At 38.0% G+C, this 16,868-nt stretch overlaps 1 protein-coding gene across 4 annotated transcripts in view; it reads right to left on the bottom strand.

Annotated features, from left to right (window-relative positions):
- exoc6 (exocyst complex component 6) overlaps positions 1 to 16,868 on the bottom strand; it is a 68,239-nt gene that overhangs the window by 37,143 nt on the left and 14,228 nt on the right. For all 4 annotated transcript variants that reach the window (XM_041815382.1, XM_041815383.1, XM_041815385.1 and 1 more), the window contains exons 2-5: positions 8,070 to 8,241; positions 5,541 to 5,588; positions 5,319 to 5,409; positions 4,148 to 4,193 (exon numbers count right to left, since the gene is read on the bottom strand). In XM_041815382.1, coding sequence (XP_041671316.1) covers positions 4,148 to 4,193; positions 5,319 to 5,409; positions 5,541 to 5,588; positions 8,070 to 8,241 — 357 coding nt within the window. The remainder of the gene's footprint in view (positions 1 to 4,147; positions 4,194 to 5,318; positions 5,410 to 5,540; positions 5,589 to 8,069; positions 8,242 to 16,868) is intronic.

Here is a 16,868-nt window from a genome sequence, read left to right as displayed (position 1 = left end):
ATTAATTATCAGTAAAGAGATTACAAGGTTCAATAGAAGTACTGACAGCTTAACCTTTTTTTGTTTGATAAATGGGGAACAAAAACCCTGACAGAAGCTGGTTCTTATCCCTGTCCTTACTTAGAAGTATGCTGCCTGGTTAAAAATTAACCAGGATTTTTGAAAAATAAGAAAAAAAGAAGTATATTTAAAAATGCAAGGCTATTATAATAATCTGAAAAAACCTGCTGGATTAAAAAACATGTTTACTAAAGTGCAGCATAGTAATGCAAACATGTTAGACAGTGTTGTCTCCACTGATTGACCAGTTTCTCACATTTTTATATTCTCTCATATTTTCTAATGGGGTAATTAAAGAGCAACTTGTTTGTCTTATGCATTGCATGCAGTACTGTGGGATATCTTTTTCTCAATGCCTATTCAGCCACCTACGTTATAAAGATTTGGGGGTCTTTCATAGTTTGCACACAACACCAGGGTTCAGCCTGGGGTCAGTGTGCTGAGCTCCCATCATTAGGCTGATAGGCAGGCTGTGAAGGGATCTAATTGGTCGGTCAGTGAGTGTAAAATGTGTTGTATACACATGAACAGAAGACGGCCTCATGAACTGTACAGTGAAAAGGTTTGTCAGGGTGCAGAGCACCAGGATGGAGCGCACAAAGGCTGCAAGTGGCAGGACATTGAAGAGAATGTGACCTGGGCACCAGCACATATAGTCCAGATAGAAATGTGCATCTGTGCCATGCAAACCCATTCTAATTTATAGGATGTGTATAGACCATGTCATTAGTCAGCATGGTCTAATTGCCTTGGATTGGCTGTGGGCTGTGAAAGAGCTGCAGAGAGGCGGCCTTGTTGTGAACAAGGGCACACTGAGGGTCAATTGTCCTGCCAGTGAATGGCCGCTTCCTTTGGTACACAGTAATGAACAAGAAAGGGTCATTATTTTCCTGTTCAAAGTGAACCCCCCTCTCCACTTCATACAGGCAGGCATGTCATTTACTGCCAAACATGAAGTTCATGGGGTAAAAATGAAGTTCAATCAAACCCACACAGCAGTGGATGAGCCTGAGAGTTGGCCAGAAGAATCATGAGGCTCAATTACGAATTTGCTGATTAATTTGATAGGATATAGAGTTGTCAACATTTTGTACCTGATTTTGATTATTTCTTACTTTCATATTTAAAGTAAATGTTTAAAAGCAGTCTGACTTTAATCAAATATTTCCCCTCTGAACCACCAGCACCACATTTCTTAAAATTAAACATGCATTGTAAGTAGGGCTGAATGGTTTTCAAAAATAATTCAATTGTGATTTCAATATTGTGATTGCAATTTAACTCATTGTGTTTTTTCGACGGCTGGCACAAGGGGGCGCTCTCATGCTCCCGTGAGTAATTTTGGGGCTTCTGGTATACGTAGTCATAACACGGAAGACGGTAGATCAAAGCAACTGAGATCAAAGCAGGAAGTGGAGACGCAGGGATGGAGGTAATTTAAGCTAAAAGTTCTAAAATATTTAGTATCGGCACAAATTGCCCCCCAAAAAACTGAGGGATCAAGTGGCCAGTTTCGCCAGTGGATGCTGGAAGAAACTTTAACTTCTGTGTGAGCTATTCTGTGTTTTCAGAGTCATAGTACAAAATATTCTGTGGGTCTTTAAAGATGACTCAAAATTGCCAAAAACGCTGGCACAAGCCACTTTCCATTATATAAAAGGGCTGGCACTCAATGAGTTAATATGCGATTATTCTTAAGTCAATCTTGTGTATTTTTCGACAAATTCAAGCTATAAATAATTCCATAAATAAGACCATGTGTATTGGAAACAATGAAATTATTTCAGAAGCAATTAATACATAGTAGCATGAATCTGAATATGGGGGTGCAACAAGCTTTAAGCTATAAAGAAGCGGCTAGGGTGGAGGAGGTCTAGTTGGCTACCAGCTGATCACAGCTAGGGTCTGACTTTCGTGAAAATACACTAGGCTTCATCAGTTTTATTTAGAATGAGCTAACTATTTCGTTCATATTGCAAATGTGATGTCATTTGCTTTGTTTAAGGGCATTATAATTCTTATGTCACTCATTTTGATGAAGAAAAACATACATAAAACACGAAAAGGAGGATTTTTGTAAACCATTATAAAAAACCGACACTGCATAAAGTCTCTGCTGCTGCAAAATGATTTATTAAACATGTTTTTTGACACATTTCAAGTAAAAGAAATATTGCAACTTCTGTGATTTGTAAATTGCAGCAGGCCAAATTGTGATTGCCCAGCCCTAACTGTAAGGATATTTTAGGATCTTGTTTCTATCATGTTTATACCCAGGAAGTTGTGTGCATTTTTAAATAGTGTTATATATAAAATCTATTAATTCTGTCTCTGTTTTGACCTGAGTAGGCTACAAAATTCTGCCATTATCTGTTATATTTCCATGGCTGATATCCACATTATACACGAGCAACCTACGGGGTTGAAAGTAAGGTTTCAATGCGAGAGAGGAAGAGAGAGAGAGGGGTTGGGCAGGGGTAAGCGAGCAAAAAAAGAATAAAGCAACAGGCGCTGATCTGAAACATCAATCACCCATCTATCTCTTATATTTTCATAATTGATATCCACATAATAAACGAGCAAACTTTGGTGTTTAAGGTGAGGTTTCGGCGCGAGAGAGGGAGAGAGAGAGGATGGGTCTGGAGGGGTTGAGCAAGCAAAGAAGAAGTAATGGGCACCATTTTGAATCATCAAAATGACTTGGACTGATGCGAAATTTCACATAAAATTGTTAAAAATGTTCTGAAAAAAAAATATGACGGACAACAATTTCAGCGTCAGTGTGCAAACATGATTAGAACAACATGAGCTCGGTTTTCTTTTATAACGCGTGGAAATTCTGACGAAAATAACGGACTCAGTTTGCAAGTGCCTTAAGTCTTTAAATTCAAATGACTTTCAATTTTAGTCACATTTTAGTCATTTTAACTTTTATAGTTTTAGTCTAGATTTTCTCCAACACCATTTTTGTACAGTTTTAGCCAATAAAAAGTCCTTACATTTTAGTTTTTACTTTTAGTCAAAGCAAATCTTTTCTTGAAGCTAATTTATTTGGCCAAACTGTAGAATTAATAAAACTGTAAAACACTCATATTAATGCACAATCAATATTTTTATTGATTCAAAAAATACTTATGGCATTATTGACATATCATTAAAGCATACATAGAGAAATATGCTCTCCGTATGTTTAATGCCAAATAGCCCTGCACTAACATTTTAGTGTCTTTTTACTCTCCTTGAAGAAAACATAGTTTTTTTGCAGAGTTTTTAGCCACCAAAGATCTATTTTTTAGCTAGAATTATTCTAGCCTGCTTTTGGGAAAAGGGTGGCCTAGTATGATTTTTAGTATAAGTTTTAGTCCATGAAATTAACAATGTTCACAAGGATATTTTCTGGAGGTACACTCTGAGACGAGTGTTATCTCTAAGAACATCTTATGAATCATTGGCAAGATTTAAAAAGTATGACAACAACCTTACATCATAATTTAATGTTGTTTCTATGTATTATAGTCCTTTTATTTCAAACAAGCATTTCAAAAAATTTGCTCAGAGTACAAATGTTCCGTGCTATCCTGGCGTCTGTTTATGTAAATGCTGTAGACGACAGCTGACGGTGTATCAGAGACTTGAAGGGCCTCTTATCTTGTGGGGAAATATTTTACCATTACCCCTTCAAACGCTTTCTCAAGGAGCTATGAGGGAACTTGAAAACAAGGGGGGTGGGGGGAGTATAATACAGGTCTGTTTTTCTCAGTGAGCTGAGCCAAATAATCCAGATCTCTAAAAGAGGTGGAATTCCCATCACTTAAGCTAGACAGACACAGGCTGTGGGAACAAAAGCATGATCACAGTTTATTATACCAAACCTGGCAAAAAAACAGATCATTTGGTGGAAATGCACCATTAGTAACAGTAGCTTTTTAAATTTACTTTACAGACTATTATTACATCAAATGATTAAAACATTTGGGTGAGTAACCCTGATTACACAGTCTTTGGAAATCAGCAATCCAGTTCTTTTCATTGTTTTTTACATTTTTATGACAGTGATATTTTAGATAAACTGTGATGAAATTATTACCTTTTGGATTCCAGCTGCTCTTTCAGTTTGCTGTACATTTCCAGCACTGCAAAGGAGAAGAGTGCATGATCAATAACCGATATTAATACCACTATGAAAATGTATTGTGCCAAGCATTTCACTCACGTTCACACTTGACGAACAAACTGCACAAAGATATATAGGTTTATTCAGTAAAACATACAGCAGTTAACCAACATTTGGTTCACCAGTGGGCTAATGTAAACTGCAGACTTCTAATCTGTGACTTCTGTCATCACTGCTGGATTATGGTGCCACAAGTACCAGCAAAAATTATAAAAACCCAAAACTTAAGTTAAAAATTGGGACCTGATTTGAGGCATGTCACAACCGACTTTTTGTTGACATAATCCTTAAATATGTAGTAGCAACATAGATTTTCACTGCTCCCTATCACATTGGAGCCTTCCTGATCTGGAACTGCAATGAAATGCAGTGAAATGCTCAAACAAACAACATTGATACAACATTGATATTAATGATACAAGGTCAGACTTCCTCCAACAGAATTCCCCCATACCAGATAGCATCACCAACCAAATATTGTGAACTTCGATATAATGCTAAAAATCTTCTGTTCAGATTTAAAAATAGGGCTGTAAAACAATACGCTGTATTGGCAGATGCACCATCATCGTCTGATCATGTGCAATCTGTGTAAACAGGCAGACTGTAAAGGAGAAAGAACAGCATATTTTCTCAGGCTCGAATAACTTAATATATGATTACATTTTTCGCTAATGTTGAGTTAGCCATCAAGATTCTGTACGCGTGTTTACCTTAGCCCTTTGCTAACTAAACTAAGTTGCTGCTGCTCATGCGGTCTCAGTCTTCCACACTGTTTTTTTTCATATCTGGCATTTGTCCTCTTGGTTTTTTTGGCTTTGTGAAAGCCAAAAATTCAACACCCCACTGTAAAGATTAGGGGGTCCTGTAAGCTCACCACTTTTCAGCCACCCACAAATACTTTAGTTCATAAAGTTTATTTTACTCAATACAACAAACTCAGCATGTTTGTTTGGAAATAACATGTTTATACAGACTTGTAAGGTCTTTTAATTTATTCTTAATGAGATAATGTTGACTAGAGAGCAGACAAACACACTTGCTAAAATTTAAGTTTTTTGTCGTGTACTTCAGCCAGTGATACCTGGTATACAGAGCTGCAGCTTCTCCACAGTGGTGGCCATGTTCCTCTGCTGGATGCGACAGCGAATCACCTCCTCTGTCTGAGCCGTTACCTGAAGAAACACAATGGAAGAAGACAATGAGTGATCAGCAAGGCAATGCCATCAAAGTGATTGCATTTGCCTGGACAAAACACATACTTTCTGTCTTCTGCACTTTTCCATACATGCAGACATGAACTTACCTCCCGTCCAGCCTCCTGAAGTCTTCGGTTGGTGTCTGTTACCTGACCCTGTCAAAAGAAACACAGGCATAAGTTTATCAGCACAGCTTCAGTAGTTCTCCTTTTATCCTTAACTAATGCATCCTATAAGTAAAGTTTATAATCAAAAACTAAAACATAAGCTGAAGTGAAGTGAACAGCTGCAAAGGACAACATGTTTCTTAAACACAGTGAAGTCAGATACAGTCTATATATTTCTAACGCAGGACCTTTCCCATGATTTAAAGGATCCAGTCTTTCCAGGACATGAATTCTTTGGTCTTGGATCAGCTAATATGCTGTCACATGTCTATCCATCCCTCTCCTCTGTCTGCTCCCCCTCTTCTTGCCCTCTCTTTTCCCTCTCTACCTCCCTCGCTGCAGCTGCTCAGCCTTGAAATCAGCTCATTGTCCATGAAGGGGCAGGGACAAAAGCAGGCAAATTCAGATTAACCAGGCAGCAGGGACCTGAACCCATCATTGGTGCACTGGGCCTTTCATGGGGTTTAATGGCTTGTGACAGGCTCTTTCTCACAGATTCAGTGACAAACTTCTCGATTCTGGATGAGGATTTTTGAACTCTCGGCTCTTGTCACACAGCTGAGAGCCATGACCCAAATGACCAGTCGGCTTTTTGATGACAATCCTTTCAACAGGGAAGCTTCCAAACAAGCAGGACCGACTACATAATCACTGTCTCCTTTTTACCCAGCACGGGTGACGCACCACAGTGTGACTGCCTGATTTTGGGAGGTCCTGCATCTCTTTAACTAGGAATGTTCCTCGACAACTAACGTCAGAGCTGATCCAATAGAAACTGGAATTCAAACCAGACAATTAGTCTTGAGAAAACACCCAAAATAAAAGTCAACATTTCATAGTATTTAATAGTTAAACACTGGATCACAGCATCAGCAGGTCAAGTTGCGGCAGACTAAAATCCTGCAGTAACACATACTGTAAGCATCACATCACCTCCACCAATTTGTGTTCACAAGATTAATCCCTGCAGATAATCCCACAGGAAATTGTGATGATCCATCCATGCAGCTATCTACACTGCTAAACCTGTTCAGGGGAATGTACGTACCCAATAACGAATTAACCTAATGAGCATGTTACTAGACAAAGGGAGAAAGCTGGAGTTCTTGGTGTTTAACCTATGCAAGCCATGAGAAGAACATACAAAAATCCACACAGAAAGGCCCGTTTTGGGGTATGAACTAGGAACCATCTTGCTGTGATGCAGCCGTGCAGCCCCATAATGACTATCCACTACCTTAGAAAATGATGGTTTTTAACTTTAGTCTGTTTAACAGCTGATATTACAATGAAACAACATAATAAAATAGATTCTCATCCATACACAAGCGTATTTCAACACCATGTACCCCATTAAATCAAATCAATAAGTTAATATGACTTTGATTTAGCCAAATAAAAAAGTCTTTTTAAGGCACAATGGATGTCAGAACTTTTAATTCATTTTTCTAGAGAAGTTATCATCTTTAAAATTAATGAGAAGTATGGATAGTTTGTGAGGTGGCAGAATTTATCAATTAAATATTGAATATAATTTTAAACAATGCATTTCTGCATTCTTGCTCTCCTTTAGTGCAGCAGCACTGTTTTTTTGTTGTTGTTTTTTTTATTTTACAAACAGAAGAGGACAAAATTATTAGCCCCACTCTGAAAATCTTAGTTTGTCGCAAGTATTTCCCAAGTGCAAATTAAACAGAGAATTGATTTCTTTAGACATCTCTCCAATCATGCTAGTTTTATTTTCCAAACATGTCACTTGTTTATTTTATTTTTTTAGTAGAGACAGAAAGAGGAAAGACAGCTTTAAGGGAGGCTGTGCTAGCACACATGTAGAAAGTCTGTTGCTTCGTGGGGAAAGTATGAAAGTTTTCTGGGCTTGAAAAGTTAACTTCTGGAGATTTCTGTACACTAAAACTGATCCCAGGTCTCATCACAAATTAGCTAGATGCTGCCTTTTGCCATACCACAAATGTTTGTAAAGATTTCCTTGTATTAAACTCTGCACATGTTTCACCATAAAGCTGCTTTCATTTTTCTAAAATCCTGCAGTGTGTTTCCAGGTACAGTAGCTGTGGCTCCATCTTCATTTTCTCCAATTACTTTGCAAAAAACTTGCATTTACCCATCAATTACACATCACTTACACTTGCTAGAGACACAGCAAAGCTTTGAGTATGCACTGACAACTCATTGGGATGGATCACAAATGCACTAAGCAGCCTCAGATCTGGCGGAGTCCCAAAAGAATCTCAGGTGTGATTAAAACAAAATATAAAAACAAATGCAGGATAACTAATTCATAACCTCATGTGGAGAGGATGCAAATTTCAAAAAAAGCTACAAAATTTAAGGCTTCATAGTCTTGCATTGAAGACTTCTTTGGAGTTTTTACAAGCCTATATTTGGTAGCATTGATTTATCAACTTTTAAACTTTTTAAGACCCTGCGGACACTCTGAATATTTCATACCATCAATTTTTCTGCATCAGCACGGACTTTGAGGAGCTCTGTGATGGCGTCCACAAAGCCTTGATGATGGAAGTTGCACATCTTCTCAATCTCACGGTCATGATTCCTTATCCTGGCGTCCAACTTTTCCATGAAACGTTTGTGGGCATTGGGCTGGTCATCGTAAATAGACCTGAGACAGACAAAAGTAGAGGGAGCAGGAGAGAGAGGTGGGTAGGAAAGAGGGAGGAGATGAAAGAAAAAATGTTAAAATTAAAATGATTTGCTAACATCACTTGGCATTTGACCTTGTGTTGCTGCCTGTTGGAGGTTTCGAAGCACATCTATACAAACAGACTTCAGGTTCTCAATATTTCCGATACTTTAGTGTTGTTCAGCACAGTGAGGTTTAAAACAGTCCCCATTTATTATAATGATCAAAAAGAACCTAAGCTATGAAAACCTCAGCCTTTCAGCCATTTTTTAACCAAAAGCTGCTTCAAAGGACAGAGAGAGTAATTTCTGTAATTGCACAAAACATCTGGACCATTTTGGTGCAGCAAAGCTGCCAAAACATTTTTGACAGCATTTATCAGATTGTCTGCATTTTTTTTAAATTGAAAACAAGACATTACCCAAAATTGGAAAGCTACGACTTTTATTTTTGTTGCTGTGGTCTCCAAAAGTATTCCAATGTCTTCTGAGTTTTACTAGTGTCATATAAAAGTATACATTCAATATCTTGGCAACCCTAAACAAACTTGAAGCTAACTCAGCATTTATGAAAATGTTATGGCTGTGTTGGTTCATGGGTTATGGAGTCAACACATAGTCCTGTACTTTCAATATGGCAGAGTATGACATAACCCTTTTAAATAAAAATAAACTATTAATTCCCATTTTGAAGATTCACATTTAAGCCTTTAAAATAGTCTGACAGAAAAATCAAATAAAAATCTTTGCCTTGTCAAATGAATAACAGCTCTACAAAAGAAATAAAAGTCAACATGACTGTACAAGTGATGAGGCCAGGGTGACCAACTGATTCCACATCACTACATCACTGCAATAAACAAACAAAAAAGTGACAGGACCAATCAGCAACGAGGGCAAGAACTTTCGGGCATGGCAGAGTCGAGACATAAGCAAGCAGCAACAAGAGGCCAACGCAATTGTGGCAAAAGAGATTAACGTGGATGCTGCTAAAGTGCCAGTTTTATCAGAACTTGACACATTTCTTCGTTAAAAGAAGAACAAAAACAGCACTGAGTTGTTTTCTTTTCAACAGTCACCATGGTTTGCGTTATGCAGTTCTCTATGGAGTTTACTCGTTGGTAGCGGCGCACCTTGGTTTGGGGCTGCGACGTCACGTGTTTTGTTGCTCTTATTGGCCCGTAAAGATGTGACGGACAGAACATTCATCCAATCATCCTCCAAGTTTTTTTCAAAGACTCTGCCGTTTCCCAATGGCTGTCTATGGAGGGTTTACCAGATGGGTGTGTGAAACAAATCCATCTGGCGTGTCAGGTTAGCTTTTCAGTGTGTTGCTGTGAAATTTCAGCCTTAAATTGTAATTTCAGCATTTAAAAGATTTGCTAGAGATGTGTGCAAGACTGACTCAAGACATCCACATTATAATCCTGTTTCTAAACTTAGGGTCATTGTGAAAAAGGCCCTCTTTGATTTTACTCTGTGGACGACCATGCTGGCAATTCAAACCATGGACAATAACACAAACTATGTCAACAACACGTCATCATGCAATTTCACTTTTGCCACATTAAGAACATTTTGCTTGTCATAGTAAATGAACATCTGTTCCAAATATCACCTATCAGTCTCATGAATAATCAGTATCTGCTCTGAAAAAACTAGCATCAGTAAACCCGTCGTTTTTACTTTTGTTAAATAAAGATTTTTTTTATTTGTATCAGCATCTTAACAGTGTGGTACTGAAACTTTTACTGGAGTAGAAAATCTGAGCACTTGTTATGTAGTTAATACAAACATGAACTGGAATAGGTGAAAATTTTCCCTGATAAAAAAAACCCTTTGTTGCTGCTGTATTTTGAGCTAATAATTAGCAATGTAGTAGCCTAGCTTGATTTGTCTTATGTTTACATTCTGTCACCTCTTTTAATGTGAAATTCAAAGGACTGAAACTTACTAATGGCTCATTTTATAATTTAAATGTATACAGGTTCTATTTTTGTTGATTAATCTCATAACTTCAAACAATTGGAATCAGTATAGCCCTGAAAAAAAAATAATGGTCAGCATCAAATATAGTGGTTGAATCAGTATACTTTCTGGATAAAGTATTTTACACATTGGGTGTCTTGTATCCCAGATTTTACAGTAAGTATAATCTTTTTAACATGTATTGGGTATCCAGTGAAAGAAAAGACTGTTGACAATACGACAGTGTAGTACCAGGCAGCTCAATCTATGCAAAGACTCCTTGCTACAATGCAAATTAAGGGGGTGAAATGCCTTACGGGTATCCATCATCAGGTTTTTTATTGACAATCATCAGGGCTTAAAAATCTGAGAGTCTATGGATGTTATAACTCTTTGAATGCTTTCACTTGGTTAAAATGAAAAGAGACAATTTCAAATTCTGACACATTTCCAAAGTAACACTTGAGGGACTTGACTTCCACTAAATTCATTTTTCAGTGCAATGGAAGTGTTAATTATTCCTTAAATAAACAGAATGGGTCTTAACCAGGAAAAGGAAAGGGGGGATATTTCTACTGCAGTCTATATCTAGTTGTACTATTTCTTATAGATTTCTTCAGCTTAGCTATTTGTCTAAAAGCTAACAGCACACAAGATAAAAGGTCAAAAAGACTCCCTGTAGTTGATAAAAACAAAAAATCTAAACTGTAAGTCACATTGTCTGCACTAGCCTTAGGTAGCAGGTAAATATAGGAGATAAAGTGATCCTCACTGGTTCCAGTGAATGCATATGTGCAGTTGATTTCTCCCATATTGTGTGTAATATGCGCCATCTGGTGGTGTCGAGAGGAAGAGGAACCAAATAAGAAGTACCATGCATGCATGACTTCTGCCTTCACTCTTTAGTTTCTATGCTGTTAAATGCTCCGACCTCAGAGTCATCAAAGTTGTCATATATTCATTAAAGGTTAAAAAAATTACATGCAAGTGGTTTAAACTCCATTAGAGCTCTTGGTCTGAACTAGAGAGCAGATTCTATGTTGTAATGGGATTCAACTATTTGTGTGTTTTCTCATTTTGTACACACAGTAATGGTTTCATTGAAGGTTAACTCACAGTGAGTGAAATGGGTTGCAGGAATTCAATGTGAGAAACACTCAGGAGGTATAATTGCAGTGTTAGTAATAATGCATGTCTGCAGCAAGTTTTCTGATTAATAAGGTTCACCGACTGACTAACTCTTCGAGCCTGCTAAAACACCTCAGCAACAGCAGCCATTTATTTCCAGCATGGTAACAGCTCCATCTAGTGTCAACGGAGAGAAATTCTTATCTGCTGTCCTATGCAGGTACAGTACATGATTATTGAGTTTATCTCAGTCAAAGGACAGCACCTTGGTTCCAGGGGGGTATTCTGAACATCCCCTGCCATCCTGACAGCTTCCTGAAAGCACACATAACCAGTCACTGATGTGATGTTAAAGCCCACAGAGACCACAGTTCAGGTACAGCCTCAGTTTTAGGGTCACGGTTCCTTGTATTTGGTTTCATCAGGGAAAAAGCAACACAGAAATGAACATCTCCTGGTTTTTACATATAAATGAAATTAGTGGTTGATGAAGATCTCCCTGAGGTGATGAAGTGTGCTGTCATCGTGGAATAGCTTTAAGTGTCACAGGAAGTCTGTTATTAATTCAACAGGTAGTAAATTTACATGCACTGCTTAGTCACGCAAAGCTTACAGCTTGATAAGGATTATTTAATTGCAGCAGACAATTTATGCTCAGTCGCCACTTGTGTACAGCAGCGAAAAACCACAGACTGTATGTTCGGGGTGAGACACCGTAAAAAGGCGTGAGCACTTCAAAATGAACTTAAAGCCAGGGTGCTCTACTACTGTTTACTGTATGCGTGCAAAGCCTTTAAGTTGTTGAACAGTGTTTTCTTTAGCCTGGTCAGTGACACATAAAAGTATTTCTTTTATAGACAGACATAGAATTTTTGATGATATCCAATTCAAAATATCTACAAATTCATTTTAGCTGATACCATGTTGATATATAACTGTTGTCAAGACCTAAAACTTAAGTCCTTTTAAAGTTTAAGCAATGAGGATGAAAAAATAAAAAGACTTCACTTTATCTGTTCTTGTGCTGAAAAAATTGGGCAACAATATCGTCACGTGCACCTTGCTGATATGCAAACCGTAACAGCATTCGTCCACAGCCTGTTTTTTCCATGATGAAAACTAGACTGCATCGTGGGGAATGTATGTTCGTACTACAGTTACAGCATTTCAGTCTTAATTTTAACAGCTATTTTTAATTCTAGTCTTTTGATAACATGTCTTGTTTTGATAACATTTTTTAGTCACATTTTAGTCATTTCTCCTGTTTTTGGTTTTAGTCTAGCTTTAGTCCACAAAAAGTCCTCACATTTTAGTCTTTACTTTTAGTCCAAGAAATTATTCTCTTACCTAAATCTGGTACCAAGTCATGGTAGTGTGTTCTATGCACCCTGCCAAACCTGGGGTCCCTGCTTTCTACTGCTAAGAGGCAAAAGAGATACAGATGCATTGTATTTTGACAGATTTACCCACAGTGGAGAAATATCAGGGATTTTTATGTCCGATGAAAACTACATTACATTTTAGTCTAGTTTTAGTCATCTTGACAAAAACTAAACTTAGTTTTTTGTCAGTTTTAGTCATCTCAGGTCCATCTTTGGCTAGTCTTAGTTAAAAAAAAGCCAGTAGATGGCAGCAGTTGTAAAACTGCACAATGGAGCGCACATCTAATTTAACCAAAACAAGCTACAGGTGATGCTCACACCAAGTACCATGGACTATAGTTCTTATCTGCTGACAGCAAGACTAAAGGCAAAGATACTGGATTATTTCTGGTTTCTTTAAAAGTCTGGAGTTGGATTTGAATCATGCAGTCTGTCTAAAAACAGGATAAAAACACCAATCTTCACTGACAAAACACCAGGCTAACTAGCAGTTAGCAGCAACAGCTAGGCTCACCAGGGTAATCTGTGTCGTCCTTAACAGCAGTGAATGAAGCTTTTAAGTCAAAATTTCCCTCAGCTTTTAAACAGGATAAGGAGATCATGAGCAGCACTTTGTGATTTATTTGTGAAGACATGAGCTTAACAGTGGTGCTGATAATGAAGGATTAAAGACGCTGCTTCAGGCAGTGGTAGTTTAATCCTCACTTGTCTATACTACCAGAAACAGAAGTAAAAACTCATTCCAACAAATTCTAGTGGACACATAGCAAAGGAAACCAGAAAATTATATGGAAAAATATGAAAAACAACAGTAGAAGAGAAGACAGGGAGGGATAGTTTAAGCGTAAAAAGTTAAATATTAATAAAACTGCATATATCAATACAATAATTATTTACTGTTTACTATTATTACTGTTTTAATTGGATCTCTGAGGACCTTCTCTGAGGAGAAGTGTAAGAGCCACAAAACTATAGCTTTTCTGTTATCCTCTACAATAAAACACAGTGTAGGACATGTGAAACATCGTATCCTCTCTATTATCCAAAATCAAAGTGTACAGTATCGGGATGTCCTGATCAGATTTTTTCACTTCCGATACGATACCAATATTTCAGCCTTGAGTATCGGCCAATACCGATATCAGCGCGAATAATACATACTTTTATTATTTATTTTGTAGTATGGAATGTTAGAAAAGGCTTGATCAAGTGATATTACTCAGAGAACAAGTCAGCAACAGTAGGTACGAGAAAAACTGACCCATTTATTATTAACCAATGGGTTACATAAATTTTGACCTTAAACATCAGCATATTCTACAATAGAATAAATCAAATATAATTTAGACAAGCCTGCCTATACTGTGTTTCTTTCTGTGAGCATGAATGTGTGGGGACAGGGTGTAAAAAGCCGAAATGCTAATCTTCTTAAAAAAGAATCTCCCGTCATGCTCAGACTGCAGAAAGTGGAGATGGAGGAGTAGGAAGGGTTTTGTTAGGAATTTAGTTAACTGACTGATTATTATTTGTTTTCTGCTCTTGTTATTAGAGTGAGATGTGTATTTTGAAATTGGAGCTGTGGACTCAACTTTGAGCAGTTGGACAATAGACTATATTGTGTTTTTTTTTTTTCCCTGCCCTCAGTTGTTCCCACCATATAATGGCAGTAAAAAATAACTGAGGTGAACTTCATTCGTTATTTTGCACTTTAAAAGTATGATTTGTTTTTTATTGGATTTATTGAGGTCATTTTCAGGCTTGTCTAATTTATTTTTGATGTATTTTATTCAACTGTAGAATATGCTTACGTTTAAGGTCAAAATTTATGTAACCCATTGGTTAAAAATAGGCTCGAGGTTCAATCAAGTGTTTACACCCGACATTACTCACCACTGACAGGGGCTCGTCATCGATCTTTTCTGTTATAGCTAATGCCTTTTTGCCGTCCCCTGGGAGTTTAATACCCAAATGTTTCGGACAGTGTCGGTTATTTGCAGGAGCTAGAGCCTTGTTATTTCTTCATGGTCTTGTGAAAATCCTCATGCTGTTTTTTGTGACGCTTCTTCAAATGCCGGATGAGGTTGGTCATATTAAACTTCCCCGGTTCTTTGCCACCATGGGGAACTTGTGCATGGCAAGTTTTGCACTCAGCTGCAACGTCTTTATCTGACTTCAACGAAAAATACTGCGACACGGCCGACATCACTCCTACTTCTTGCTACTGTGTTAGCAGTTAGCACTGGTTAGCACTCAAGCATGCTGTTGTTGTGATCACGTGGGCTCTGCATGCTGGATCCTGTGGTGCTGCTGGATAGAAGTGCTGGAGCGGAGTTTGGAATGGACTGCTTGTATCGGAGTGCTTAAATCGGAGATTTTAGATCTAATCAGATATAATCCGATAGTCGTTTTTTTGCTGATATTGGAGCGATATCCGATATCAATATCGGATCGGGACACCTCTAGTACGGTGATACGATTTACATCATGGCCCCTGTATCGTGATACATATCGTATCCTGAGGCTGTAGAAAATGCATAGCGCTACCTATTAACAAATGTAGCTTCTCACAATCATAAAAACAAGTTACTTGAAATTAAACAGTTACTATGCTAAAAGGCTGGGCAATATGGCCTAAAATTTATACTACGATATATATTTGCTATATCCCCTTACACGATATATATCGTAGTATAAATTTTGAAATTTCCTCCAAGTAGCTGTATAAAATTTAATTCAGCCCTAAATGACACCAGTTAGGTGATTAAAATAGACCGTTTTATTGGATTTTTAATAAAAGTGTATGCAGAAAGGGAAAAAATATTTACAAAGTCTGTTCCTTTTTAAAGCTGAACCACTGCCAGATGTCTGATCCGGTACTGTTTCTCATTGTCCATCTCTGGACGCTGCTAACTCACGGCTAACTCACCTCGCTGTTCTGTTTACTTCCTTCACTCTCCAATGCTTCTCTTTTCTCTGCTGATACAAAAACGCACGTGCGGAGGAGAGTTTTCCGGATGAGCGGGGGCTCACTGCTGTGAGAGAGACGTGTAGCGCCACATTATGTAATAACGCCGAATTATGTAATAACCCTAACCATAGGACTTAGTGTGGGCTCCAAGGTATGCCCTACCCAACTACCTTGCCCTAACTCTAACCGCTTAGTGACTTATGCCTAAACCTAATCCCCCTTCAGGGCTCTAGATTAAACACCCAACCTTAAACCTAGGACTTAAGGTGGGCTCCAGGGTATACCCTACTACACTGCCCTAACCCTAACTGCAGGGACAATCTGTGCTGATGAACGCTGGATATGTTTCTGACAAGTTCATAACATGAGAGCGTCTTTAGACCTTATTCAATAAACTCTCCTGTGTGATCATAGGGGGAAAAGCTTGTTTGGAGGCAGGAACATTTTAACTTCTCGTTGTCGGTGTTTTGAACTGTTAGGCTGAGATAAGGCTCTGTAGTTGTGGAGAAGTGGATCATATTTGTCTGCTGCTGGGCCGTCTTCTCTCAGACATGTACAACTCTGGCAGGGAGTTTTCAGCAAAATGTTTGCACCCAGGCAAATCTTGTATTCTGGGTTAAGTGTCTTTATGAGATTTTTTAAATCCTGGCTTTTCAACAACACTGGGCTCATGTTGTTAGTGACATGTTGTGTTACTGCTGCCGTTATCTCGGAGTCATCTTATGGCGTATTTTAACAAATACGACATGAGTTAGACCTCTTCCTTTTCAAAGTTGAATGACTGCTCAACGCTGCAGACACCAAAATCTATTTGTGGTGGGCCTAATTTATTTGTGGTGGTCCGCCACAAATAAATGAATGTATGGGAAACACTGAAATGAGACATTTCAAGAGGTGGGTGATTTATTTGAGAGTTGTTATACAAAGTACTGCTGATAAATGCTGTCAAAAAGGGCAGAAACACAAAATTAAACCTACAAATGAGGCGCAGTGAACATGATCTCACGACACCAGTGGCTGCCATTAATTTAATGTAATTAATTAATAATTTAATTTAATTTAATTCTTCAATGAAAAAAAATAATTTCCTGTATTTTCAGCCAGCAGTTTTCAAAGCGTTAAACCACCCATATCCAAAAGAGACAGACTGGAGAAGAGATG

The sequence above is a fragment of the Cheilinus undulatus genome, linkage group 20 (assembly GCF_018320785.1).
Source record: "Cheilinus undulatus linkage group 20, ASM1832078v1, whole genome shotgun sequence".
Classification (NCBI taxonomy): domain Eukaryota; kingdom Metazoa; phylum Chordata; class Actinopteri; order Labriformes; family Labridae; genus Cheilinus; species Cheilinus undulatus.
This window is presented reverse-complemented; position numbering and strand designations above follow the sequence as displayed.